This window comes from Ahaetulla prasina, chromosome 8 (genome assembly GCF_028640845.1).
Source record: "Ahaetulla prasina isolate Xishuangbanna chromosome 8, ASM2864084v1, whole genome shotgun sequence".
NCBI lineage: Eukaryota > Metazoa > Chordata > Lepidosauria > Squamata > Colubridae > Ahaetulla > Ahaetulla prasina.
The window spans coordinates 11,787,209-11,814,790 of NC_080546.1; the positions used below are offsets into that span (position 1 = coordinate 11,787,209).

Consider the following 27,582-nt stretch of genomic DNA (forward strand, 5'->3'; position numbering starts at 1 on the left):
TTCAGCTTCGTGCTTCTGGGAGCAATGTGTGATCGCAGCTGTTTCTTCCTTTTAACTGCTAGTGGGGGTTTGAACTGATTGGGTGGGAGCTTGGCTGTGCTCTGATTGGATGGGGTTTTTTCTGTGCTCTGATTGGATAAACATATATATATTTGTTTTCTGAGGTTTTCACGGGTGTTTGTATATAGGTCTTTGGTTGTTCGGGTTTTCTCCCGTGTAAAATTGGAAGTGTCTTGGCGACGTTTCGACGAAGTCTCATTCGTCATCTTCAGGCTTCAGCTTCGTGCTTCTTCAGCACGTGCTTCTTCAGCACGAAGCTGAAGCCTGAAGATGACGAATGAGACTTTGTCGAAACGTCGCCAAGACACTTCCAATTTTACACGGGAGAAAACCCGAACAACCAAAGACATATATATATATACACACATACATATATACATATATATATGTGTGTGTGTGTGTGTGTGTGTGTAGGTCTTTTGTTATTCGGGTTATTGCTCCCAGAAGCACGAAGCTGAAGCCTGAAGATAGATATATATATATATCAGATAGATATATATATATATCAGAGCACAGCCAAGCTCCCACCCAATCAGTTCAAACCCCCACTAGCAGTTAAAAGGAAGAAACAGCTGCGATCACACATTGCTCCCAGAAGCACGAAGCTGAAGCCTGAAGATGACGAATGAGACTTCGTCGAAACGTCGCCAAGACACTTCCAATCTTACACGGGAGAAAACCCGAACAACCAAAGACCTATATATTTATATATATATATATATATATATATATATATATATATCTATATATATATATATATATATATGTAGTTGTTTCCAGTTATACAAATAAAAGTATGCCCATATTACCAACAGTTTTAAAGTTGGTATTTAAACAAAAACAATTATGCTCATTTTAAAATAATAAGTTTTTAATTTGAAAGAATAATCATTTCTGTAAGCAATTTTAGCATATGCTGAACAAGTCTTCATTATGACTTGTTACTTTGGGGGACATTCTATCACAGTGATGGCGAACCTATGGCATGGATGCCAGAAGTTGCTCACAGAGCCATCCCTTCGGGCATACAAGCCATCGCCTGTTGCTCTTCTGGGTTCCGGTGCGCACATACACACCGGCCAGCTGGTCTTTGCATGCACAGGAGCACCGGAAACTGGAAGAGGAGCTCCCTGGCACGCATGCGTGCGTCTGAAAGCTGAGCATAGGTTTCCAGCATGCACATGTGCGCCGCCCAGCTGGTCTTTGTGCGCATATGCATGCCAGAAACCAGAAGATCAGGTGACTGCCGCACATGCGCACAGTGAAAACTGTAAGAACAGCTTCCTGGCGCGTACATGCGCACCAGGGAGCTGCTCTTCCAGTTTCCGGTGCTCTTCCGCGTGCACGCTGGGGAGCTGTTCTTCCAGTTTTCGGCAGCGCCTCCCCCACCATGCACGCACACATTCCCGTTTCAGTACTCTGTGCCGAACAGATTCGCCAACACTGCTCTATCACATCAAGAAAGTGAATCTACATATTCATATGACTATAAAGTCCAATATAGGAAATGTAGCACAAAATATTACAGTATCACACTTGAAAAATAGTTATTAATTTTTTTTCCATTTTTTTAAAAAATGTGGTTCTCCCTCCCCCACCCCCCATATTATTTTTATGATTATTTGCGGGATTGGACTATTACTATAGCAGTATGGCCCTATACCTTCTTCCCTGTTTCTATTAATTACTTCCTTAGTTTTGGATATTGTTGAAGTGTAACTTTTGTGGTAGAGTTCATTAATATTCATTCGTTGTCAGCAAATGTTTTAGCGCTTGTCAGGGAGTTGAAAGAAACTTCTACTTTAGATAAATGTAACATTGTAAGGGGAACTTTTTCTTTTATTCTAAAGGAGAACAATCTCAGCAGAAAGGGAAATTAATAGAAATATGCTTAGTTTCCAGACACCTTGATTAAAAAACACATTTCTTTGATTAATTACTGTACTGGGTGGAATGAATTCTAATCCCACTCCTGAATATTTTATGAACGATATATTATTACTAGGATTTTTTCCCCCTGCTCTTTTGCCTTAGAAGGCTCCCTACATAGTATATTACAAAGAGCAATAATTACCAGGCTTACAAAATATGCAATACTGTGCAAAAGTAAGAGGAAAAGGAATGGGAAGGCAGAAGAATGAAAAATGAAAATAGGTACTATTTTCTACAGTTCACAGGCTAGAAGGAATGGTTAAAATATTTTGCCTTGATGGTTGATCGATGACTTATAGGCACGAATAGAGCAGTTTGTAACCACATCAAAAGGCAGCAGCTAAGGATTAAACATGTACTATATATGTTTGATACATCTATGATACATGTGGATATTAATCTTAGAAAACTATGGATAGAAAATTATCCCCCAAAATGCTGATAAAATATTGGATGCAACAAAAATAATCAGTAATGGCTATTTCATACTTAGAGCAGGGATCCCCCAACCCCCGGACCATGGACCGGCACCGGGCCACAAAACCGGGCCATGCAGACAAGTGAAGCCCCCATTCAGGCAGCATGTGAAATCATACCTTCTCCGGTCCATGGAACTGGTCTCTGGTGTCCAAAAATTTGGGGGCTGCTGACTTAGAGAACAAAACTCTCTGTTGTGCAGAGAGTAAAGGATAAGATAGGTTTTGTCTCAAAAGACTTGGAATCTAATGGACGTACTACAAAAGGAAACAGGAAGAATGGATGCCTGGTACCTTCTTTGCTTCACAGTGGCCTTGTGAGAGGCTAGTTACAGATTTTGATCAGTTACAGGGATCCAGATGTACTAATCTGTTGCTCTTTCGACTCAAAAAGCAATCACAGCAGTTAATCCAAAGCTCCATTTGTAGGAAACCAGTAACTGGGAAGCGCGGTTTAAATACAAAGATTCAGTTCTCCATATTGTAAGGAAAATAATTTCTCCTTAACAACCTTTTGATGAGTGAAAAGAGACAGAAAGTTTCCTTGATGTGTGTTGAGATAAATAATGCTAGCTTCACATGTGAACGGATCAAAGCTAAATCGGTCACTAATACCCTAGGGCAGGGGTCTCCAACCTTGGCAACTTTAAGACTTGTGGACTTCAACTCCCAGAATTCCTCAGCCAGCAAACCCAGCAAAGCAAAGCTGGATGAGGAATTCTGGGAGTTGAAGTCCACAAGTCTTAAAGTTGCCAAGATTGGAGACCCCTGCCCTAGGGGAAAAAATATATAGTTGATTCAAAGTGAAAATATCAGCCTGGTATACTCCTGTGGGAATATTAAGAGGGCAGATAAAATTGATCAATATTGTATTACGTCAAGATTTAGGTGAAATCTGAAACATGTTTGCTAGGTATTAAATCGTATGGACCACCATGGGAATTTTAATTAAGAATTCCCATGGTGGTCCATACGATTTAATAAGAACAGGTCCATACGCTTTATTAAGAACAGGTACAGAGCTGTATTGCTAGAATGCTGCATGCCAAACTCCAATGAGCTCAAAAGGAGTGTGTTTTTATGACAGCAAAGCGTGTGGAAAGGATAAAATTATTATTTTTATTATTATTATTATTTATTAGATTTTTATACCGCCCTTCTCCCGAAGGATTCAGGGCGGTTCACAGCCATAATAAAACAATGACAATATACAAATAAAAACAAAGATTAAAAAACTTATTATATAATTGGCTAAAATTTAAAACAGTATACCGTTAAAAAACCCCTAAAAATTTATATCGAAATATGAATATTAAAATTAAACTCTTTAAAATTATAAAATTATAAAATTTAAAATTACGAAGCCAGTCCCGCGCGAATAAACAAATAGGTCTTCAGCTCGCGGCGGAAGGTCCGAAGGTCAGGCAGTTGACGCAATCCAGGGGGAAGTTCGTTCCAGAGGGTAGGAGCCCCCACAGAGAAGGACCTTCCCCTGGGGGCCGCCAGCCGACATTGCTTGGCGGATGGCACCCTGAGAAGCCCCTCTGTGTGAGCGTACGGGTCGGTGGAAGGTGTTCGGTAGCAGAAGGCGGTCCCGTAAGTAAAATGACTAGAGAGTGCAATATATCATGAAGAAAATGTCAGCTTCGGATTGTTTATCTTTAGTCTTTGAAAATAAGTGGTGCCAGGATGTGGGACAATCCAAACTGGGGGAAAATCATTCAACAATGAAATAGAAACATTTCTAAACAAGCATGTGATCAGGAATGGCGTTACAAACATAATTAAGTACAGTACTTCAGTACATTTCCTTTCAAAACAGTTTGACTTGCTATATATAAATAGGAAGATAAGAGAATGTGCTGACCTCCATTATAAAGTCCCTAATCAAAGAATGCAAAATGATTTAACTGTGTCTAGTTTAATGAAAAGAAGGACCAGGGGAGACATGATAGCAGTGTTCCAATATCTCAGGGGCTGTCACAAAGAAGAGGGAGTCAAACTATTCTCCAAAGCACCTGAGGGCAGGACAAGAAGCAATGGGTGGAAACTAATCAAGGAGAGAAGCAACTTAGAACTAAGGAGAAATTTCCTGACAGTTAGAACAATTAATCAGTGGAACAACTTGCCTGCAGAAGTTGTGAATGCTCCAACACTGGAAATTTTTAAGAAAATGTTGGATAGCCATTTGTCTGAAATGGTGTAGGGTTTCCTGCCTGGGCAGGGGGTTGGACTAGAAGACCTCCAAGGTCCCTTCCAACTCTGTTATTATATTATATTATATTATATTATATTATATTATATTATATTATATTATATTATATTATATTATATTATATTATATTATATTATATTATATTATATTATATTATATTATATTATATTATATTATATTATATTATATTATATTATATTATATTAATTATATTATATTATATTATATTATATTATATTATATTATATTATATTATATTATATTATATTATATTATATTATATTATATTATATTATATTATATTATATTATATTATATTATATTATATTATATTATATTATATTATTATGGTTGGTGGGAAGACGTCTGTTGATGGTTTAGCAGAGTTGTTGCTATTGAGAGTGAATGTACTATGCCTTTTCTGGCTGTAAGGCTGAAGATTTCAGATTCTAGTGTCTGTTTTTTTTGTGAGTCTAAGAATCGTAGCTTGTCCAATTGTACAGTATAATGTAAATGAATGTATTATATGTATGAGTGTTTGTAGAGGTGTGAAACACTGATTTGAAATTGAAGTTCTTTTGCCTGTTCTTCATCCTTTCAGGCTCCCCAGGAAATGAAATTAATAACCCAGCCAGCAATCTAGAAAACACATTAGAGGGTCTTTCTAAGTATGAAAGGTCAAGCCAGGTTGTTAAGGACCAGGATGCTGGAAAGAAGGCCGCAGAAGCACCTACTAAGAAAGGAAACGATGAATCGGAGAGTGATTTTGAATCCGATCCCCCTTCTCCAAAGAGTAGTGAGGAAGAGGAAGAGCAAGAGGATGAAGAAGTCTTGCAGGGTGAGACGGGAGACTTCATTGATGACGATACAGAGCCAGAAAACCTAGGCCAGCATCCCCTTCTCATGGATTCTGAAGAAGACGTAGAAGATGACGATAAGCACAGTTCTGACTCTGACTCTCACCATTTTAGGCCTGCAGAAGAGGTACCTTGTGGCAGATACAGAGAAGGGTCTGGCAATATAGAAAGCAGAGAGATGGTTCTTCCCTGTCCTTCATTGGCCGAGTTCCCGGGTTCCAGTTTGAGCCCCAAACAAGAATTCGATGTCTTTGGAGCGGTTCCGTTCTTTGTTTTGCAGCCCCAGGAACAAAAGGATACTTCTTCCCATGTCGCCCATCCAGAACAAGACCAGGACGACTTCGACGTCTTCACCAAAGCCCCCTTCAGCAGAAGAATATCTCAGCAAGATGATTCGATCCCAGGCTCGGAACCGCAAACGTCTCCGGTTTCCCCCAAAAGCGTGGACGTTTTTGGCTGCATCCCGTTCCAGCCCGTTTCCATCCAAAGCTTCCACGGCGAAGCTAGAGAGGATCTGTTCGGTCTCGTCCCATTCGAGGAGATCACCGGGAGCCAGCAGCAACACAAGGCGAAACAGCAACAACGGAATCTGCAGAAACTCTCTTCCCGTCAGAGGCGCATGAAGCAAGAGGGGTCCAAGAGCAACGGCAAGCGGCATCACGGAACCCCAACCAGCACCAAGAAGACCCTGAAGCCCAGTTACCGGACGCCGGAGAGAGCCCGAAGGCACAAAAAGGCCGGCCGCCGAGATTCCCAAAGCAGCAACGAGTTTCTGACCATTTCTGATTCCAAGGAAAACATAAGTATTGGCCTGTCGGATAGCAAGGACAGAGTCAATCCCCTGCAGGGTGATGATAATCTCCTGGATCCCTTTGGAGCCAAGCCTTTCCATCCTGCCGAAGGGCTACGTCTCCCCCAACACCAAGGGTTGGCTGACAATCGTGGGGATCACAACACAGCAATGCTTGGGAGACCTAGGCAGAGCTCCTTACTTGGCAGCATTCATTCTGGCGACGGCGTAAAATCAACAGATGATTTTGGAGCGGTTCCTTTCACTGAACTTGTGCCAAGTGTGAAGTCTCAACAGAGCCAGCAGCAACAGGCAGTAGAGTTAGATCCATTTGGGGCAGCTCCGTTTCCTTCCAAACCGTAGACTCTTTTTTAGGAACATCTGAATTATTTCTTTTTTAAAAACAACAACAACCACCACCACCTTGGATTTAATATGCCACTCGAATCCATTTACTTCGGTTGAGAAGCAAATGTTTTGTTTTTTTTAAATCCGCTTATTTCTCTGCTGTGACTCGATGAGATTTTAACATCCACAATGTTAAAGATGCAAGATCGGGATGATACAATGGTGAGAAAAGTTTGAGTAAAGAAAATCTTTCCAAAAGTTAGATCAGAAGATAGCTATCACTGAGGATATCAGCTATGATTATGACGGGGGTCTCCAACCTTGGCAGCTTTAAGACTTGTGGACTTGTGGATTTGTGGACTTCAACTCCCAAAAGCAAAGCTGGCTGAGGAATTCTGGGAGTTGAAGTCCACAAGTCTTAAAAGTTGCCAAGGTTGGAGACCCCTGGACTAGGACATTCAGAATTGTATCCTTTATAGAGTACAATTACACTTGAATTGATGGAAGCATCAGACCGGGTTGAACGAATGAAATGGGACCTTATCAGTCAAAAATCAAGAAAACGTCTGAAAAAAGCCAGGTTTATTTAGAACTGCTTCATTGTACCTGTTCTAAAGGGTTTTTTTTTTTAAAAAAAAAGAAAAACACTCTTCTCTTAACATTTCTGAAAATCAGAGCTTGCGGTCTTGATACTGGTTCCTAAACTTACATGAAGAAACCCAAACCTTTCTATCTCTATCTGCCTGAACTGTGCTTTTCCACAGTAAGTGCCATTAATATAAAACAGGGATCGTTGTAATTCTTAGGATTTCAAGGACTTAGTTGTGGATGTTGGAAGTGGGAATGGAATGAGAAAGCAGCAGCACTAACAGTTCAGCTTCTTGCAGCACTTTGAAGATTGCCATTTCAAGAAGAGAGCGTGGTTTACCTGCATACCCTACCAACCCAGAGAGAAGATGGGGAAAACAGCCAGAAAATTGTAGCAAATTCAGACCTATAAAGAGCTTAAATCAGAGTTTTCACCCCATGTCTGTTCACTTTACTGGGGTTTTGTATTTCATATAAACTGTATGTACCCCACAAGGTTTTTAATTTTCTAAAATGGTTCTCACCTGATTTTTGAATGCTTTCTGTATTACATGATTGTACTTTTGTAAGACTTTATACAAAACACACCAATCAGTTTTCAACAAAAGGAGGTTTAGAATGGAAGGCTTAAAAACGATGCTCTTTCGAGTCTCTTACCATTACCGCATAGTAAAACCAGCAATGCCTTAGCACCCAGGACCGCGTCCTGATATAAATTTACCTCTTGAGCCAATTGGTGCCCGTGAGACACAGATTGTAACATTTGTAGAACTTCGGTGAGCAGACAAGTACGTTTTTGGAACTTTTCAATCTGAGCAAAGGAATTCTTCATTCCTTCTTCACTAATATCTTCATTCGCTGTTGGGTCATTCTAGGGGCAGCTGTGTTTGTTCAAAACAGCCACTTTGATGTCCTGCAGTTCCTTTTCGGTTTCATGAAAAATGGGTATCTTTGAAGTAGACTTAGTAAAATGTTTGTCAAAAAGAATGGCCAGGATCCAGAGATCTTGGCGGGATCTTTTTAGAATACGTGTGTGTGTGTGTGAATCAAAAATTGCTAAATGTCTAACACAGGGGTGTCAAACTCAATTTCATATAGGGCTGCGTCTGGGTTGTGTTTGACTGGGGGGGGGGGGCACGTGGACGGGGAGGCCCGGCCAGCTCAACCTCACTTGTCGGGGGCCTCGAGCGCTTTGCCAGCGAAAACTGGCTACTGAGCTCCGTTTTCAACTGTGACGGCCTCCTGCAACCCTTTGCCAGCGAAAACATAGGTCGTGAGAGCCTCACGCAGCCCTCCTGAGTTCCGTTTTCACTGGCTATTTCGAAGCCAGATGTAATCACCCCAGGCCAGCCCCCAGGCCTTGAGTTTAACACCCTTGGTCTAGCAGAACGCTTGCATGAGAAAGGGGAATCCATTCTTAAAAAGTGAAAAGTTTCAGTAACCATTTCTCTCATTAAACGAATGGAGGTTGACATCTCAGGATCCTTGCGTAGACATTCACACGTATATGCATTTGGACTGTAGAAGCTACGTGACCTTAACTGTAGTTGTGTCTGGGTACCATTTACATAATTTGAATATCATTGTGGAGAAAAAAAAAAGATTTCCAAGGTGGAAGAATTGAATGAATTTCCTTAAAAGATACCAAGTATTTGGTTTTTGCCATCCAGTTACTGTATTGAAACGCGAAGAAAATACAGTAACTTTTGGATAATTTGCAAAGATAATAAATGTGAAGATAGAGTTTAAGACCCTTCAAATTTTTGAAAAAATATGTAGCATTTTAATCATACGTTGAAGATATAATTTCAAGTTCTTGCTAACCGTGCTTCTAAAAGTGAAGTCCATCTCTTCGCATGGTTTAAAACCCATATCCCCTCAAAAAATTACATGTCTGTCTTATTACACTAAATACTGTGTAAAGATCAGTTAAAAATCAGCTGTGCATGTGCCTCAGAAGGCCTGTTCCTTTATTTTTTGTGCCAAAGCCTCAAGACATAATGTATGCTGTAAAATAACTCTTTCCAAAGGCCACTTCAACCATGGCAGACTTCTGAGCAAGAAGGGTTTTAAGCTATCCAAAATCAAGTCATTAAGAACCTGCTAATTAAATGTACTGTATCTGGCTTTCATAGTGGAAGGTTTTCTATGTAGGCGATATGTCCACATGGGTCGGAGTCCCAGAGTGAACGGAGAGATGATTTTTAATTACAGTCTCCATGTGATAACCTCATTTTATTTGAAAAGTTGTACGTGCTTCAGGTGGTATAAAAGGAATGCAGTAGTTACTTTGGATTCCTCGCCCCAAAGTTGCCTCCACTTACTAAAATTAATGGGACAAAAAAGTAAATTACAGCTTGTGAATGTTATCTGTATGATTACACCTGACATCTGATTTTTTAAAAAATATCTCCGTCCAAACCCTTTTCATCAGAAAATCCTGATGAAATCAGCTTGCTGTAAGTTGTTTCCAGTAAGCAGTTAAGAAGATGATGATGTATATGCCATAAGAAATGACATTTTAGAGTAATTGGGTCACTCCATTTTCCGTCTTCAGAATCCCAAGTTGTGGCTTCGATTTGCCAGAAGGATATCCTTTGTACCAGTTATGGTTAGTTTTATTCTGTACATTCTGTACATCTGAATTTACGCTACATGGAATATATGAATTCCTGTACTTAATGACCAAAAATGGCACCAATCTATTTAGTGATGGGAAGAGCTGAAATAGCATAACTTCGGGATTTGCATCTATATTTCTCAGATAATTATTCCCAAATCTGATCTGTGCTAGAAAATGTATACAAGGTTATCTTGGCCATTGTCTCTGGTTTTTAGGACATATTTTTCATTAGACAACATTGCGGTACACCTACATGGCTCCAGGTATATAATTGGTAGATAAGGATGAAGATAAGAAAGATATACAGAGCTCTGCAGGATTGGGGCTGAGGACAACTCTGTGTCATTCATGGCCGTTCGTTTGTTTCATCAACATTTTTTTTTTTTTGCTTTTGAATAACATCTTTAATATCCCGGCTTTCTGCACCTTTGATCAGTCAGACTTTTAAAAGAATTTGATTTCCTAGATTATTGTAAATGAGATCCGTACAGATTTGTGTGTGTGTGTGTGTGTGTGTGTGCGTGCCTTTGGTGGCTGAACTGGATGAGCTATTGGCAGTTCCCACGAAGTTGATTTCTACTTAATCGCCTTGCCAAGTAAGCTTAACCATTGAATTCTGTGCTTCACTGAGAAAGCTGTTTATTTTCTTTGGGTGGGAAGGTTGGGATAGCCTTGCTCGTTTGATGGATGTATTTATCCACATATCTGAAGTTCGCTCTGTTTCCGGTCTTTCCTCCTGTAGTAAGAAGATTGGGAGGCATTGATTCAGAACTGAAGATGGTTATCCAGTTTCCATTTTCTTGAAACGTTTAGACCTTCTCATTACTGTGTAGGGAAATCTGAGCCTTCCTTTTACTAATCAGCTGCGTACTTCATCTTGGGGCCTATGTAGCTTTGGACAGGATAATTTACTGGTTAAAAATACGGTACTGTTTATATTTAATTTGAAAATATAATTTCTATCTGTGAAGTCGAAGATAGAAATCAAGGTGCTTCGGGGGAAAATATCACTTACCCCCTTACGGACTGCATTTGTTACCTGAATGTGTTTCAGAAGGTACAACTTTTTGAGCTTTGTAACTGAGATTGAATCTCTCGCCACAAATCTTGTAGATTGAAATAATCAATTCGGGGCTACTTTCCTGGCGTGTTCTACCCAGATATACTCTGTGAAGATGATCCTGCAACATTGAAATTCAGTAGCAAGCACCCTTGTGGTAGGGCTGCCCAATAAGTCCTCAGTTTTCTCCTAACGATAAGAAGAAGAAAAAAACCTACTGTGAGAATAAAAGGAGATAGCTACTACTGTGAGAATAGCAATTAGAGTTTATCAGAATATTTTTTTATATGATAGTGTATTTTTATAGAGAGATGTATATAAAGCATACACGCGCACACGTCCTGTAGTCTTTTGGGAGTCTGTGATTTAAAATATAGCATTGCAGTCACAATCATTTTCATGGCATTGGAAAACAAAATGGAGCCAAAAGCTGCTAAAAGAGTAACAAGAAAATGCAAAAACATTTGTCTGTCTGATTATTTTTCTAGAGCGCTTTGAAGAGAATATTGTAAACCGTTGCCTAGATTAGTTTCTGGGATAAGAACATCACTTAAGAATAAAACAATAACGTTACATTCTAATTGCTGGCGAACAGCGTTCAAGTGCACTTTTCAAAATTACACTTCCATATTATTATTTTTGTTTAGACTTGAAATTTCTAAAGCGGTGTGCGGTGTGTATGTGTGCATGTATGTGTTATGGGTAACCACTAATACAGACCCTTTTGTGCAAAAATGATGTACATAAAACAACTTCCAGTTGTTAACCAACCAGATGTCATGTTTCTGTAACACCAACCACTGTGTGCATTTGCAAGGGGGCTAGGGTGTTAATGAGTAAAACCTGTCATTCCAGTACTGTATGAAGATTTTTCCAATGTGTAAGATCTCATTTACATCTCCTTTAGCTTAATCTTGTTCCATCCAATGCCAGCTGTTATAATAAAGTCTTATTGTACCATTTTCAAAGAAAGCATGTTTACTAAGATGCGTTAATAACACCCGAGCGAAATTTCGAAGTTATCTAGCTCTTTGGAAAGTGTTTCTTTTTCATGCTTTGTGAAAAACAATTGGATAAGTTTTTTTAAGCAGGGATGGGCAGATTTAAAAAGATCAGGAGTCATAATTCAGCCGGCCCCTTTGAGCTCTTGAGGAATGTAGAATTCCAACCCCCCCCCAGGCCATTTGGTGGTGGTGAGAGGGGGCTTTTGTGAGGCTGGGGTTAGATACTGGAAGCTTTCCCTTATCTTGCTATGGCCAAATGTGAACAATTATGTGAAATCGCATCACGAAAATATATTTTTGTTACATTTTTGCTGGGAAATCTCCTAATTTACTATAGTTATAAATCCATGGATGCCCAAAGAATTTTCCACCCCATTACCACATTTCGTAGAGCAGTAATTATTTTGGTAGTTCTGATTTTGGGCCAAATTGTCTCTGCATCTGTAAATGTTATACTACTCATAATTGTTTGTAATACTTGGAAGTTTTATGCAATTGGACCTCTGTATTTTCAGACTATGATTGGGGCAATATAGCAATATTCCACAAACGAACTGAGTAGCTTCTCAGTAATTGGTTAAACTAAGCTGCATCCTAAGGAACACTGCCACAGTCTTTGGTTTCTGCCAAACTTTTACAGTACAGATTAGCCCACCACAAAGACTAAATTATTCTCATATTAAACTATAAAATGGCATGTGTGCTTGGGCTTAAGGAATTATGTGAACCCAGCTGCTCTTCAATTTTTCATGGATTAGCATATGGGAGGCAAAGCCACAATTTATAAAGAGTCAGAACTTTCTGAGGGTAGCACAACAATGTGGCTAGTTGTTTCAAGCTAGTTTGATCTATATCCTGCTGAATTGCAATATTTGTCTGAAAAACGTATGTATAAAGAGGCATAAGGGAATGTAAAGCCGCTCATTTTGTCCTCTTGGGATTTGCTAATACCTCACAAGAATCTTAAGATTTTCTTTAATGTGCTTTTGAGCAGGACATGCCAGGTATCTCAAGGTTTACAGCCCTGCCTTTTCCCATGCTGGGTTTTTCAGGTCTCCTTACTCAATTTATTACTATGCAGCACACCAAATCATACCTTTTGGCAAACCATTTATTGAAGCACTATTTTACACAACACCTACAGCGCAATCTGATAAAATTGCCTTTATACTTGGGAGTGCAAACAATTTTAATGACTTTCCTAGGCAGTTAAAAATTGAAGGTGACGAAGTAGAGCAAAAGCGGTGGTGCCATGACATACGTCTCCTATAGTGAACTGTGAATGTACAGTTAAAGGTTCCTCCAGATTTTTCTGTAACGGGTTGTCCCAGACAAGAGGAATAAATCTGAAATAAAGCTGTAGCTTTCATTTTAGTGTCAGGCAAAAAACAAAAAACAATAAAAGCATGAAACAAATGGAAGGCATAGGAGATGGATAAAGATGTTGGAGAGGAATCCGTTAGAAGAACTGGTTGCATTCACGGTAAACCATAAAACTTCTTCCAGAAGTGTCTATGGCCATGCTTGCAGCTTCTTTGGCAGATCATGGCACGTATCAACTTTGCTGGTAGTCCTAGGGCAGTTACGGCCTTCAGAGGTGGAAATCTGGTATTGCTGTTTCGTTGCGTTTTGCTTCCGGAAAGCGTCCAAAAAACGTACATTAGAGCAGCATAATGCCTTTAAAATATAAAAAAACAGAGTGAAAATTATCACTGGAATTCAGTCCATCTATGCAGGAAAGAAATTCATCTGCCATTTCAGATGTTACTTTAAAACATCCTTTCTCCACTGAAATGATCAAAATTGAAGCAAGGCAGGAAAAGCATACACAGGGAAATGATTATTTCAGTAAGCTTTCCAAACTGGAGAGAGGTGGACTTCAACTCCCAGAATTCCCCAGCCAGCAACTTGCTCATATATATATAGCTCATGCTGGCTGGTGAATTCTGGGAGCTGAAATCCACCACTCTTCAAGGGGCCAAGTTTGGACACCACTGGCTTAGAGGATGTTTTACACTGGTTAATAGTGAACTCCGATTCTGCCTACTTGTTGAACAATCTATGCTTTGTAGTCTGTCCATGTTTTTTTTTTAAAAAAAATTATTTTACTTTATAACAAACCTGGCCACTCATCGTTTTAGATCATTCCAAACCCAGGAAATTTTGCACCTTACAGGCACATACTGTAAATACCTGGAGAAACCCAATGCCTTCCAAGGACTAGAACGCTCTATGGCAGGGCTGTCCTATCTTGGCAACTTTTAAGACTGGTGGACTTCAACGGTCAAAATTCTCCAGCCAGCTAAGGCTTAAAAAGTGGCCAAATTTGGACACCCTTGCTCTACAGCAGGGGTCTCCAATCTTGGCAACTTGAAGGCTTGTGGACTTCAACTCCCAGAATTCCTCAGCCAGCATAGCTGGCTGAGGAATTCTGGGAGTTGATGTTCACAAGCCTTCAAGTTGCCGAGATTGGAGACCCCTGCTCTATAGTTTTGTTTTCAGACCTCTCCATTTCCTCTCCTTTCTACTCTTCCCCCCCCCTCCCGGTCTCATCCCTGTTCAGCGATAAACCCTTTTTGTAAAGCAGGCACCAAATAGTACCTCTAGAGAAACAGAACTGCAATATGTGGGGAGGACTTAATTTTACCCTCTCCAATTACAACTTCTTGAGGGAAACCGCTAGTAGTCATCAGGCTTAAAAAAAGAGGTGTCACTGGCAGCTGATGTCCAACCCATGTAGGGCTGGAAGGTTCTACAAAGCCATACTTTTCCCACTTGTGTCTTAAAGTCTGAGAGTGGGTGCGTACGGGGCAAAATCTTATCCTGCTTTCAGACAGAGAAAATAAAGACTTTCCCCGTTATGTTACTTTTATGGACTCTGTATTCTGAAAGTTAATGTGCATTGCGGCACAATTTTCAGAATGGGAAGAACTGCTGAAAAAAGAACTTGTAAGCACACATGAAAATTTCTCCAAACGCTTAGCAGAAGACACATTAAAACTAGAATTACATGGGTAGTTTTTTTTTGTTTTTTTGGAAACTTCCCCAGGGCAAGATCAGACAATATTATCAGAAAATAAGAGAAGGAAGTTGCAGGCAAGGAGAGAAGTACTGTGGTTCTCTGGGTTTTTTTTTAAAAGCAGATTTTTTAGTAACTCAATTTTGTTGCACGTCAAATGTTATTTTTCCTCTCCCTCTCCAATTCTATACCAGTATTTGCAACCGACAGACTGTAACTTGAATGCCTCTTACCTTCTTTCGTTCTTCTTTGCAAATCCCCTTTTGGCACTAGGCTGTGAAGACATGGCTGCTGGAATCTCAAAACCCGAGATGGCCACACTTGCTAGTTAGATTTTTTCCCCCCTGCATTGGCTGAATTTACCTCTTTCTTCCAAAATTTCCAAGGCAGCAGGAAGTGCTGTCAAGGCACAAGCAAGCACTTTGCGTTTGGCATTAGGCAGGTACTATCCTGAAGAATGGCTTAGAAGCATTCCACTTATCCAAGTAGTAGCAAGCAGGTCAGGTTTGTGGCGAGTGTTACTTGTAGCAATTTGTAGTCCAGTCTAAAATCTTCTGACCCTTGTCACATGTTTGACCCATTGACTACAAGCTCCCAAAATCAGAAAACGATGGTTTAATTCTAAATTGACCGATGGGTCCAACACTTGGTTTGAAGATAAAAGTTACCCTGCGATAATCTATGGAGACTCTTTTATTGAAAGGAAAAGGAACTCCAATAAAAAAAATCTGTATTATATTTGAATTCTTTTTTTTTCAAATGGAACGTCAGCGCAACAACACAGAGCACATTAAAAAGGTACAGTTAACATGGGTTTTCAAGTGAGATCCCGGCATGCAAATGTCATAAGAACTTCACATGCATGCACTTTGGAGAACTTTTCTTGATAGCACAAACAGTCCCCACATCCAAGTTTTATTATAATTTATATATGTCAGTAGTTCAAAGAAAAGTTGTTTAAATACAACAGAGTTATCTGCAGTTCTTTCAATTTCCGTAAGTGGACAAAGTTACTCAGCTGATGGAGATCAATGGTATCAGGAGTGCCTATTAACATATTATTCCTAAAAGAAAGAGGATTCAACAAGAACGGTGGCTGTTGCTCCTAAAATCAGCATTAAATGCAGACATTCAATGTCCAAACTTCGGTACAAGGATGAAATTCTGAAAAATGACACAAAACTCAATTTTAAATCGTTGCAAGCAGAACTTAGCGAGGTACTTCTGCTAAGAGATCTTTCCTAGTAAGGGGAAGGTGCCATCTGCAGGTTCACATAATTTAAAAAAAAAAAAGATGGCTGAAAAGCATTGCGTTTCTCAAATTTATTTTACACGATCAATCTGTGCATATTGAAAACAGAAACCATTACAAAAAATGAGCTCGGTTATCGGCTGCAGAAGCCTTCAGGAAAGCCTTGCTGGCCTTGCCTGATGAAGACGTTCCTAAAGGCCTCCAACAGACAATATTCCTCCTCCAATAGACAATATTTCTGTTCTGGCCCGTCGCCAGCCTGAGGCAACTCTCACTTAACAAATGTTTCATTTAGCAACAGACATTTTCGGCTCAATTGCAGTCGTAAGTCAAGGTCTACCTGTATTCACTACCTGGAGTTCCTGAAGAATAGACAGCATGTAACCTAATGAATAAAAACTTACAAATGGCCTATAAGAGTAAAAGCCATCATGAAAGCTTCCCTTCTATATTTATAGCCTGTCTTTTCTTTAAAAGATTCAAGCCTTCTCCCCTGCTTTTATCCTCCAATTGTCCTGGGGGTATACACTGGCCTAAAAGATAATGAATAGCCTAAACCAGGGCTCTGCAAACTTGGCTCTTTTTAAGACTTGTGGACTTTGCAGACCCCTGGCCCAAACCACCCGAGTCCAACCTTGGTAATTTTAAGACTTGTGGACTTCAAATCCCAGAATTCCCCAGCCAGCCATGCTGAGAGTTGAAGTCCACAAGTCTTAAAATTGCCAAAGTTGGACTCCCCTTAAAGCTTAAAACTCCCCTAGTGAACTCCGTGATCATGTGGGGAAAGCTGAACCTGGGTACCCCTTGCTCCACAACTACACTGGCTCTCCTGATCACAATTGCAGGGCCAGGAAAAAGAAAAATCAATCTGAAATGACGGACAGACATTGCCAGTCAGCAATCGTTAATACTGACTTGGAATAACGAGCGGAATTCCATTGAAGGAACAAGAGGAGAAACGTGCTGACTACTGAAACAAGTAATTTGATAGACCTGGGATTCACTGTGAAGGGAAATACAGTTGGCACACAGAGCCATATCTGCGGACATGTGAGCCTTGCCCTAGCTTAGCTCCAGTGCGCATGCGTGCGCCAGCCAGCTGATTTTCGGCTGGCCCCATCCACGTCACCCCTCCCCTTCCAGGACTCTCCATGCGGCCCATTTTGGATGCCAGGTAAGTATAGGGCTCGCGCGGAGGCTCTGGGAGGGAGTTTTTGGCCTCTGGAGGGGCGGGGGAGGCCGTTTTTGCCCTCCCCAGACTCCAAGAAAGCCTCTGGAGTCTGGGGATGGTGAAAAAACGGGCTTATCAGGCCCACCTGAAGTCGGGAAATGGGCCGCTTCCGGGCTCTGGAGGCTTCAGGGAGACCTGCTAGGATCAAAACGGGGTGCGTGGGTATGTGTGTGTGTGTGTGTGTCACACGTGCATGCGCAGGGGGGTGGGGCATGAGGGGGGCATTGAATTATGGGTGTGGGCACACACGAGTGTGATTTCACACGTGCCTTTGGCACCCAAGGAAAAAAGGTTCGCCATCACTGGGCTAGATGATCTTCAGTTCTCTGATACCGAGAGGGCCTTACCTTGATGCACTTTGGGTGCATTGGTCTAATCCAGGCAAGGCTTGCTGTGTCGGTACTCCATGATGTACATGGTTGATTGGTGCCACCAATATAACATCACCACAGCAAGAATGTGCCAAAGTTGGTGGCTGGAGCCGAGGTAGTTTAGCTGTCCTGTGGAAGAAGAGAAAACCAATTTAATCAGAAGGGACTAAAAGAACATGCTTTTAGTTCACCCAGATGAAGACGAGTGCACAACCATTCAAATATATATTTTTTCCCCTCTGGCTGATCTGGAAATGAAGGATCTTTTTCAGCCCAAAAAGTGAGAGAATATTGCATTATTTTTTTTTTTTTTTTGGTCAGGAAAGGATCGTCTCACTTATGTCTGGCTCTTGAGCTTCCAGGTTATGCCTGGCTGGCTACTGTTAACTGTCAGTTTGGTGTTGAGTGGTGGCACAGTGGTTAGAGTGCAGTACTGCAGGCTATTTCTGCTGATTGCCTGCAATTTTGGCAGTTCAATTCTCACCAGGCTCAAGGTTTGACTCAGCGTTCCATCCTTCCGAGGTGGGTAAAATGAGGACCCAGATTGTTGGGGGCAAGAGGCTGACTCTGTAAACTGCTTAGAGAGGGCTGTAAAAGCACAGTGGAGCAGTATATAAGTCTAAGAGCTCATTGCTATTTAAAAAATCATGTGCAGCAATGTGGATACTATTTTTTAAGTTATAGAAATGCATAGTGTGTTAAGATGCATATCATGCTAAATATTCTCATAACACTGCTCTATGCCTCTGCATATTTAAAGACAACATCTGCCTTAAGTACAATACTTAATAATTTAGGTGCCCAACCGGGGAGTTTTCTATATTTCCTCCAATATTCATTCTAAAACAAAATCACAACAGTAGCCCAAACTACAGTGTGCATCTTTTATCCAGCTAGCAAACGATCAGGACTATCTTTACCTGGAAAATACCTTTCTGGGACTTTAGAAATATAGAAGAGAAATGCTGTGACAGCTATTAAGTACATCACAATCACTCGGGGAGCGAATTCCTGAGAAAGGAAAATAAAACATTAACTGTAGTCACTGAAAGCATCCAAGTTTTAAATCTCTGATACATGAGAAAGAAGATGGTATTTCAAGTATTATAAATTAAAAAAAGCTGGATGACTTGCAAAATCTACCCAGTTCATTTTCTCATGTTTTATGCATTTCATTCAAAACAAGGAATTAAATATGGGGTACTTACAGTGTGGAGTACTGGGCTTTCCCTAAACAAAAACATTTTTAAAAGAAAAAAGCACCTGGTTTTTCAAGAAATGGCTATTGCTTTGCAGTAGCCCCTGACAGCCAATGTATTCACTCACAACTTTGTTAAGTGAATATTCTCCTGTTCCCCAGATATCCTAATTTCAATACAAAGAAAAAAAAAAGTGAGGCTATAAAAATGCAAAGCAAGTTTAAATACTGAATGTCCTCATGCTTGACGTTTTAACTGGCAAGAACCAAAAGAAATTGGGTAACATAAAAATGCCCTCATGCCCAACTCAACTGATAAATGGCATCAGTGCAGTTATGAAAACAAATTATGTTCTCCCACAGATTGTTTTTTTAAATAATTTTAATAGTTTGTATTTTTATGTTTTGATGACTTTAGTAGATATACTGGGGAGGGGGGGGGAATAGCATTTTTAAATTTGTAAGCTGCCCAGAACCATGTGGGACGGACAACTATAAAATAAACAAGCAAACAAAATGCAGTTTCTTGGCAACGTTTTGAAAGTATCTTCTCTTTGTGGTTTTCCGAGATTTCCCCCCCACCCATAATTTCCTAGTTTAGCCAAATCCCAAACAGTCCCTGTATCCAAATTCTAACCGAAGCCAACCCTGTAAAGTCTCCAAGATTAACCCAGGCTGGCTAGATGCCAAGCACTGCCCTCAACCAATAATAATGGGAAACAGGCCTCCATAAGGTCGATAGAACCACCTTTCGAGCAAATGTAAGAGAGCAGGCAACTGTTCTAGATTTACCTGTACAATAGATGCCGTGATGCCTCCGTTAAGCCAAATCCAGTGAACGGTGGGAATAATTCCGTAGCCTGACACAGAGCAGAAGATGGCCGAGCGCAGCCGATGCCATTGCTGAGTGAGGTAACTGGGGTGAATCTGAGCGAAGAATACTGCCAAGATCATAGCAAGCACCGTGATCAAGTATACTTGACGCCAGTACTAGAATATGCGGGGGTGGGAAAGGGAGAAGAGATTTATGTGAAGAAACCTGGGTACTCGCGTGGCAATTCCAGCCAATGCTGGAATGTCTATTTAAGCTGCTTTTCCAAAACACGGGGAACAACTATATAAATGAGGGTGGTACTATTTGCATTTCCAAATATTGACAGGATAATTTTAACAGAAAAACAGAGTAACAGAGTTGGAAGGGACCTTGTAGGTCATCTAGTCCAATCCCCCTACCCAAGCAGGAAACCCTACACTATTTCTGACAAATGGCAGTCCAGTCTCTTCTTGAAAGCTTCTAGTGGTGAAGCTCCCACAACTTTTGAAGGCAACTTCTGTTCCATGGGTTGATTGTTCTGTCAGAAAAAATTCTCCTTCTTTCTAGGTTGAATCTCTCCTTGAACAGCTTCCATCCATTATTCCTTGTCTGGCCTTCGGGTGCTTTGGAAAACAGGTTGACCTCCTCCTCTCTGTGGCAGCCCCTCAAATATTGGAACACTGCTTATTATGTCTCCCCTGGTCCTTCTCTTCACTAGACTAGCCACGCCCAGTTCCTGTAACCATTCATTGTATGTTTTAGCCTCCAGTCCGCTAATCATCTTTGTTGCTCTTCTCTGTAATTTTAACAGATTGTATTCCAGTTTTGATCATTCAACAGTGAGCTAGCCGATTTGGGATGCTGCAGTGTTTGTTGAAGTAGCTTTCTCAAAATCTGCACTAGCTGTACACATTCCAGTCCCTAGACTGACTTTTGTATTTTGGTTATCTGAAAAGATGGAGTTGGGGGTCACATGGGCACTAATGGGCCACCATCCCTTTCCCCGCTCTTCACTATGGATATTTTTCTGAATGCTACTTGAAGTTTCTTATGGATTGGCAACTCAAATCAAGTGTGGTTCCCAATCAGAAGAACCATATATAGGTAGTCCTTGACGTTCAACAGTTCGCTTAGTGGCTGTTCAAAGTTAGAACAGCACTGGAAAAAAGTGACTAATGACAGTTTTTCACACTAAGGACCCCGGGGTCATGTGCCCACCTCTTGCGACCTTCCGAAGAGCAAAATCAATGGGGAAGCCAGATTCACTTAACAACCGCATTACTAACTGCAGTAATTCACCGTGGCCAGAAAAGTTGTAAAATGGGGCGAAACTCACTTAACATCCGTCTCACTCAGAAATGGAAACTTAGGCCTCAATTGTGGTCGTAAGTCGAGGATTTACCTGGCTTGTTTTAAGCGTCTTCAGCTCAAGGTATTTATAGCAACTTTGCCTAATCTGGAATGTTACAGATGTGCTGGGCATGCAATTCCCAAGCTTTTGAATGCATTTCCCAGCCAGAATTCTCAGGACTACTTGGAAAAAGCTACCTCATATCACAGTGTTGAATATATAAAGGTTGGAACGGGGTTGGCCCACAGAGGGACAAAATGAGCAGAGCTTCCATGAATACCTTCCGTCCCAGTTTATGCTTGCTTGCATAGACCCAACATTCTCAATGGGGCTAATATTGAAGACCCAAATGAAAGATGCACCATTTTTAGAAGCAGCATTATCCTCAGTTGCATTCGTTAAATTATCGAGGCAAGCAAGGCCTTTAGGTGTGCAATAACCGGTTTATATTTATGGACTCTGAGAAATTGTAATGAAATAATAAAAGTTTATTCAGGATTCGAGTCTGCTTAGGTGGAATGGCAGATTGGATTTTGAATCGGTTTATTTTAAATAGATTATACTACAGATTGGAATTCTGAATAAATGAACAATCAGATGTATTTAATTATTTGGGAGACGACAACTCCCAGTAGAATTTAAGGTATGCAACAGCTAGCATTGTGCCCAACTTACGTTACTACAGTAAAACGCATAAAAAACTCCGGACACATAGCAGCCTAGGATCCCGATCGAAATTCCTGCGTAATCCAATGCCATCCATCTTCGACTGGTCTTCTCTGAGCGATGACAGCAGAAGAGGTGATACCCTACTGAACAAAGCATACAGACCTACAAAAACATTGAAACAAATTCACATTAATTTTACCCAACTGCAATTTATTTTTTTTTAGATTTTAGCATGCAGCAGTCTAAGGCAGGGGTCTCCAACCTTGGCCACTTTAAGACTTGTGGACTTCAACTCCCAGTTGCCAGACTCCCATAAGTCTTAAAGTGGCCAAGGTTGGAGACCCCTGGTCTAAGGAGGCTTGTGCATTTCTAGTTGAAACTATAAAATGAGCACAGCAGGAACAACCGGCTTGACTCTACTCAACCTGCTTACAATATGAAAAGAGATGGAGACATTTATTTATTTATTACACTACTACCTTCCAATATAAGGGGATCCTAGAAGAAGGCTAACAGTAATAGGCAACAACTATAGGAAAATACTAATAGACTAAGCAGAAAAATTGAAAACAGGTTAAATTAGGACTTACGCGACCCCCTAAAATTCTATTACTATGTACTAATTCTACTAGCGAGTAAAATTCCTAAGGAAATACAAATGCATTGAGACTAGGAAGGAGGGGAGAAGATCAATGGGAGATGCTACCTTGATTTCAGAATAAGATGGTAACATTGTTCCATGCAGTCTATAATTAAAGGACAGTAAATTATCACGATGTTTAAAATAAATGAGGCAAAAAAAGCCTCACCTTGGAAGAGAATGCAAGCTTTAATCTATAGCGCTCCTTTTGACATACCCATCCTTTGGCCAAGTTTGGTTTTCGTAGGTAAAAGAACTTACCTGAAAGCAAAAAAGGCAAATAGAACAAATAACAAAATCTTCTCTAGAAGCTTTCGCAGAAGGCAACACAGAAGTCATGTCGTATATGCCCAAAGTGAAGAAGAGAAAGAAGCCCAGCAAATGACTCCAGATATTGATTGTCTCATTGGACAAAACAAACAGACTGGGGAAAAGAAAAAGAGATAAAAACAATGATGTTTTTTGTAATGGTTTTAAATAATTTTGACTAACAGCAGCGTAAGTATGTGATTCAACTCAGCTAGTAGTGTATTTTTTCCCATGCTATCTGATCAGCATTCTGTCCTTTAGTCTGTCTGTCTGTCTATCAGAAAGGGGCGCTTAATGCTGAACCTGAATGAACGCTATTAGCATATATTATCTGCATTTCCTCAGGAAGAATACAAAATTGAAATAAATCGATCACAGAATAGTTTTGTTCTGTATTCATTATTTGCAGTATTTATACTGCCACCATATGTACATGAAAATGGTTCCCATTACAATCCATAACTTGTGTTTTCTGTTAATTTTTTTTTTTTTTTGGCTTCGGACAATGCCTAGATGTAATCAGGGATTCTAGTCCTAAAGCAATGGACTGCATGCAAATTAGTCTCACTGCTCATGGATTATTAGGAGAGCCATTTACTTCTGCTGTTGTATAGATGTAACGTGTTTTCCCGAAAATAAGACCCTGTCTTATATTTTCTTGAACCCTGAAATAAGCGCTTGGCCTTATTTTTGGGGAGGTCTAATTATTTTGGGCGCGTGGAGCAAGTCGGGGCTCCTCTTGGCGTCTTACCTGATTTCCTGCTCTGTCTCCCTAACTCTAACAAGAGGAAATGGCGGGAACTGGCTGCGCATGCGTTTAAATATTTTTGAGGAGGGCTTATTTTCAGGGGAGGGTTTATTTTTGGGGGGAGGGTATTTTCAGGGGAGGTCTTATTTGTGGGGAAACACGGTACTAGGCTAGAGAAATTGCAGAGTGGAGTTTGTCTATTTAGATTTTAGAAAAAAGGGACTGACAAGAAGAGACTTGCGCCTCCAAAGTTTCAAAGGATAAATCAGCAAGACAGAATTAAGTCATATTTCACACAGAGAAAAGAACAGTTCAATTAAGTCAATGCACCTTGCTTCATTAGTCGCTTTGGTTATAATTTGCAGATAGCAGGATATACATATACATAAACCAAGCAGTTTCAAAACAAAAACATTTCACTGTTTCTTATAGGCACTGCTTCAATCCAGGCTAGTTGATTAATTTCACTTTGAACCATTTCGATCAACTCCAAACCTTTTTAAACACAGCCTAGAAGGCAGGTACGCTCTGTAGCCGTCAGTGATGTAAGGATTATCCTTAAGGAACACAGGAATCTGTTCATAGGTGTATAAACGAATTCCTCGAGGAACGAGAACAGGCCAATACTGATAACTTCCCAGCTCAATGTAATGAGAGCTCTTCAAGAGTTTCTGGTGCATTTTAGTAATGCTTCAAGTCATCAACCAAGGCAAGAGTAAACATGTAGCAATACACAAGGCTTTTGACTTCTGTTATAAGTTATCTGAAAGATACGAGGATAAAATATTCAGAGGTTTAAAATCTAAAATAAGACAGATATAGAACATCTAAGCTTTCCCCTTATTCACTTGTCACAAAACAATTTGCATTTTTTCTGTATAGGGAAAACATTCTGAAAAAGCAACAGCAGCAAAAAAAATGTATATTATCAACAGCAGACACTTCTAAGACTAATCATTAGCAATGTAGGGCAAGATGTATCTGGGTTGATAAAGACAGACCTGTTTAATATTCTTTCCTCTTAAAAAAAGCTTTGTCGGCAGTATTCTGACAAGAGAAACAGGCCTAAAGGCAGCCCTCCCAGAAACTGCTCCCTATTATTATGACAGCCTTAAAAGTTGTGCTCTGCATACAAGGAATACAGGTACACCTTGACTTACAACCAACCGTTTAGTGACCATACAAAGTTACAACAGTGCTGGAAAAAAATGACTTATGACAGATTCCCTGCAGTCACAAGATCAAACTTCAGACACTTGGAAACTGGCATGTATTTGTGATGGTTGCAATGTCCTGGGGTGTGTGTGTGTGTGTCATGGGATCACCTTTTGCAACCTTCTGACAAGCAAAGTCAATGGGGAAGCCAGATTCACTTAACTATTGTTATTGCTAACTTTATAACTGTGATGATTCACATGTAACCACTGTGGCAAGTTCCTAAAATGGGGCAAAACTCACTTAACTGTTGCTTAGCAACAGAGATTTGGGGATTGTGACATAAGTTGAGGACTACCTGTATACAGAGGGAGAAACAGAGATGGGTAGTTTCTAAATCTGATTAACAATAAACCCTAATAATTTCTTCTTTTCTCTAGTTGCCATCTAAACTGGTTTTCTTCACGATTATTGTTTCATGTTTCTTGCATTGTTGTTTTATAATCTATAAACTTTTTTCAGTATCTTAAATCAGGCGTATTATGAACAAGTTGCCTGTCTTAGATTTTAAAGTCCCATAAGTTCTTAGCCAGCTCATTTTCCAAAACCTTCCAAAAAATCCTTTTCGATGATTTTAATTACCCTCCAGTTGCCTCTCCAAAGGAACGGGAAGTTGGGCAGCATATAAATTTAATTATTAAAATGTATATATTATCTAAATGTATAAATTTAATCTATTAAAAGGTTTACATTTAAATATCATTATTTAAATGTATATACCTCCCAGGCAACTTCAAACAGTGGGAGGGAGATAGCTAGAGGGTTTCACACAGCAGAACCTTATTATTATTATTATTGATGTGTTGCAGTCAGCCAGATGTGGCATTTTTGCCTGCCTATCGAGTCCTTCCCAAAGACCTGGGATGGGTAGATGTGAATGTTTGATGGTGTTAGTCATCGTCTCAGGATGTAAGCTGTTCTGAGTAATGCCACCTTTTGCAATTTATTGATGGTGAACATGTCAATGCCACAGTGAACAAGGGATGCGCCAAGTATTTTGGGATTGCACCCAAGGCACCTTTCACTATTGGTATTACCTTGGCTTGCTTTTGCTACAACTGTCCTATTTCTATTTGCAGCTCTTTGTATTTTGTTCTCCTCTCCAGTTCTTTCTCTTCTACAGGTAATCCTCAACTTACAACCGTTTGTTGAGTGACTGTTCAAAATTGCAACTGCACTGAAAAATACGACTCCCTCCCCGCCCCCCAGTTATGACCTTTGCAGCAATCCCACGATCATGCAGTCAAAATTCAGATGTTTGGCAGCTGACTCATATTTATGACCGTTGCTGTGCCCCAAGGTTCAGTAATCCCCTTTTGCGACCTTCTGACAAGCAAAATCAATGGGGGAAGAAGCTAGACTGGGGTTATAACTTATACTAACTGGTAAGTTAGTAACCCAATGGGCATACTAATTTAACAACTGCAGTGATTCACTTAACAACGGCGGCAAGAAAGGTCGTAAAATGGGGGGCAAAACTCACTTAACCCGTTTCCCTTAACCAAAGAAACCTGGGGGCTCCATTGTGGTCGTAAGTCGAGGACTACCTGCATTCTGCTCTTTCTCTCTCTCTCTCTCTCTGCAGGTACTGCCACGTCCACCATCCAGCCTTTTCTATTCATCTTTCTTATCGGCAGTTGTTAAACCTGGGGCTGTTGTGTGGCAGGTGCCTGTCTGTCTGTAGCCTGAAGTCCCAGAACACTTTTAACTTATGAAATGCCTCCAACGGCCGCTCTCCCACCCTCCTCCCCTGGGCCCAGAAGTCAAACCAGAGAAAGCGAGCCCACAGGCCACGGCCTCAGCTTCCCCGCCCCTTCAGGCACCACCAACAGGCCGAGAGCCCAGACAACGCAAGCGGCGGTCTTCGACCTCGCTCACCCCGGTCGCTGCTGCTGCCGCCGCCGTCGCTGCCGCCATCTGAGCAGCTGAAGCCGCCTCAGCCCTTCAAGCATCCTGGCGGCCAAAAGGGGCTCCCTTCTGTCCTTCTCCTCCTCCTCGCCGCCTCCTTCTCCCAACGGTCCCTAAGCGGCCATTGCGTCGCTCCCTCACGCCTCTGGTCGCCTAGGCCCGCTCGGATGGCGCCAGAGCTTCGCGACGGTCGCTTAGCGTTGACGTCACGGTGAAAAGCCGACAGCGCACCAATAGGAACGGCTTTCCCACTCTTGCTCTTCCCCCCCTTCGCTCGCCAACGGAGCACGTGCAGGGGGCGTGGCCTAAGACACATAAACAGTGAAGCGCGGGACGAGAGTGGGTTGAGATGGTGGTGGATGGCTTTGCTGTGGAGCATTATCGCTGGAACTGACTTTAAATGATTTTCTTTCTTTATTTATTTTTAAATGAAATTGTAACTAAGAGGATGGGAAGAAATTAAGTCGACCTAATTGGGATGCTTACCCTTTGCTGTGTAGGGCAGGGGTCTCCAGCCTTGGCAACTTTTAAGACTTGTGGACTTCAACTCCCAGAATTCCTCAGCCAGCAAAGCTACCTATTTATCTCTAATCTAGTTCTCTCTTCTATCTATCTATCTATCTATCTATCTATCTATCTATCTATCTATCTATCTATCTATCTATCTATCTATCTATCTATCTAATCTGTTACCTATTTATCTCTAATCTGTTTCTCTCTTCTATCTATCTATCTATCTATCTATCTATCTATCTATCTATCTATCTATCTATCTATCTATCTATCTATCTAATCTGTTACCTATTTATCTCTAATCTGTTTCTCTCTTCTATCTATCTATCTATCTATCTATCTATCTATCTATCTATCTATCTATCTATCTATCTATCTATCTATCTATCTA

The 27,582-nt window shown here is 40.7% G+C and overlaps 2 protein-coding genes across 8 annotated transcripts in view; one reads left to right on the forward strand and one right to left on the reverse strand.

The window, feature by feature from the left end:
• The window catches only part of BMP2K (BMP2 inducible kinase), a 192,240-nt gene that overhangs the window by 63,616 nt on the left and 101,042 nt on the right, over window positions 1-27,582 (forward strand). For 2 of the 5 annotated variants that reach the window (XM_058193071.1, XM_058193072.1), the window contains exon 16: window positions 5,285-11,911. The exons of 1 other annotated variant lie outside the window; for it this stretch is intronic. In XM_058193071.1, the coding sequence (XP_058049054.1) occupies window positions 5,285-6,693 (1,409 nt within the window). In that variant the 3' untranslated portion in view covers window positions 6,694-11,911. Of the gene's footprint in view, window positions 1-5,284; window positions 11,912-26,355; window positions 26,586-27,582 lie in introns of those variants that run through there. 2 more of the 5 variants (XM_058193075.1, XM_058193077.1) reach the window with 2 other exon arrangements.
• Window positions 13,049-27,035, reverse strand: PAQR3 (progestin and adipoQ receptor family member 3). 3 transcript variants are annotated; one of them, XR_009156305.1, is made up of 9 exons: window positions 26,649-27,029; window positions 24,051-24,318; window positions 22,760-22,922; window positions 21,865-22,020; window positions 19,817-20,014; window positions 18,747-18,837; window positions 17,803-17,955; window positions 15,206-16,136; window positions 13,049-13,630 (listed from the first exon to the last, which is right to left on the reverse strand). XR_009156305.1 is itself a non-coding variant. In XM_058193081.1 (8 exons), the coding sequence occupies exons 2-7, from the start codon at window positions 24,233-24,235 to the stop codon at window positions 17,828-17,830; spliced, it is 921 nt and encodes a 306-aa protein (XP_058049064.1). In that variant the 5' UTR covers window positions 24,236-24,318; window positions 26,649-27,035; the 3' UTR covers window positions 13,049-13,630; window positions 17,803-17,827. The 3 variants fall into 3 exon arrangements, 1 of the variants encoding a protein (XP_058049064.1); XR_009156306.1 differs by lacking the exon at window positions 26,649-27,029 and having other exon boundaries at window positions 23,886-24,193; XM_058193081.1 differs by lacking the exon at window positions 15,206-16,136 and having other exon boundaries at window positions 26,649-27,035.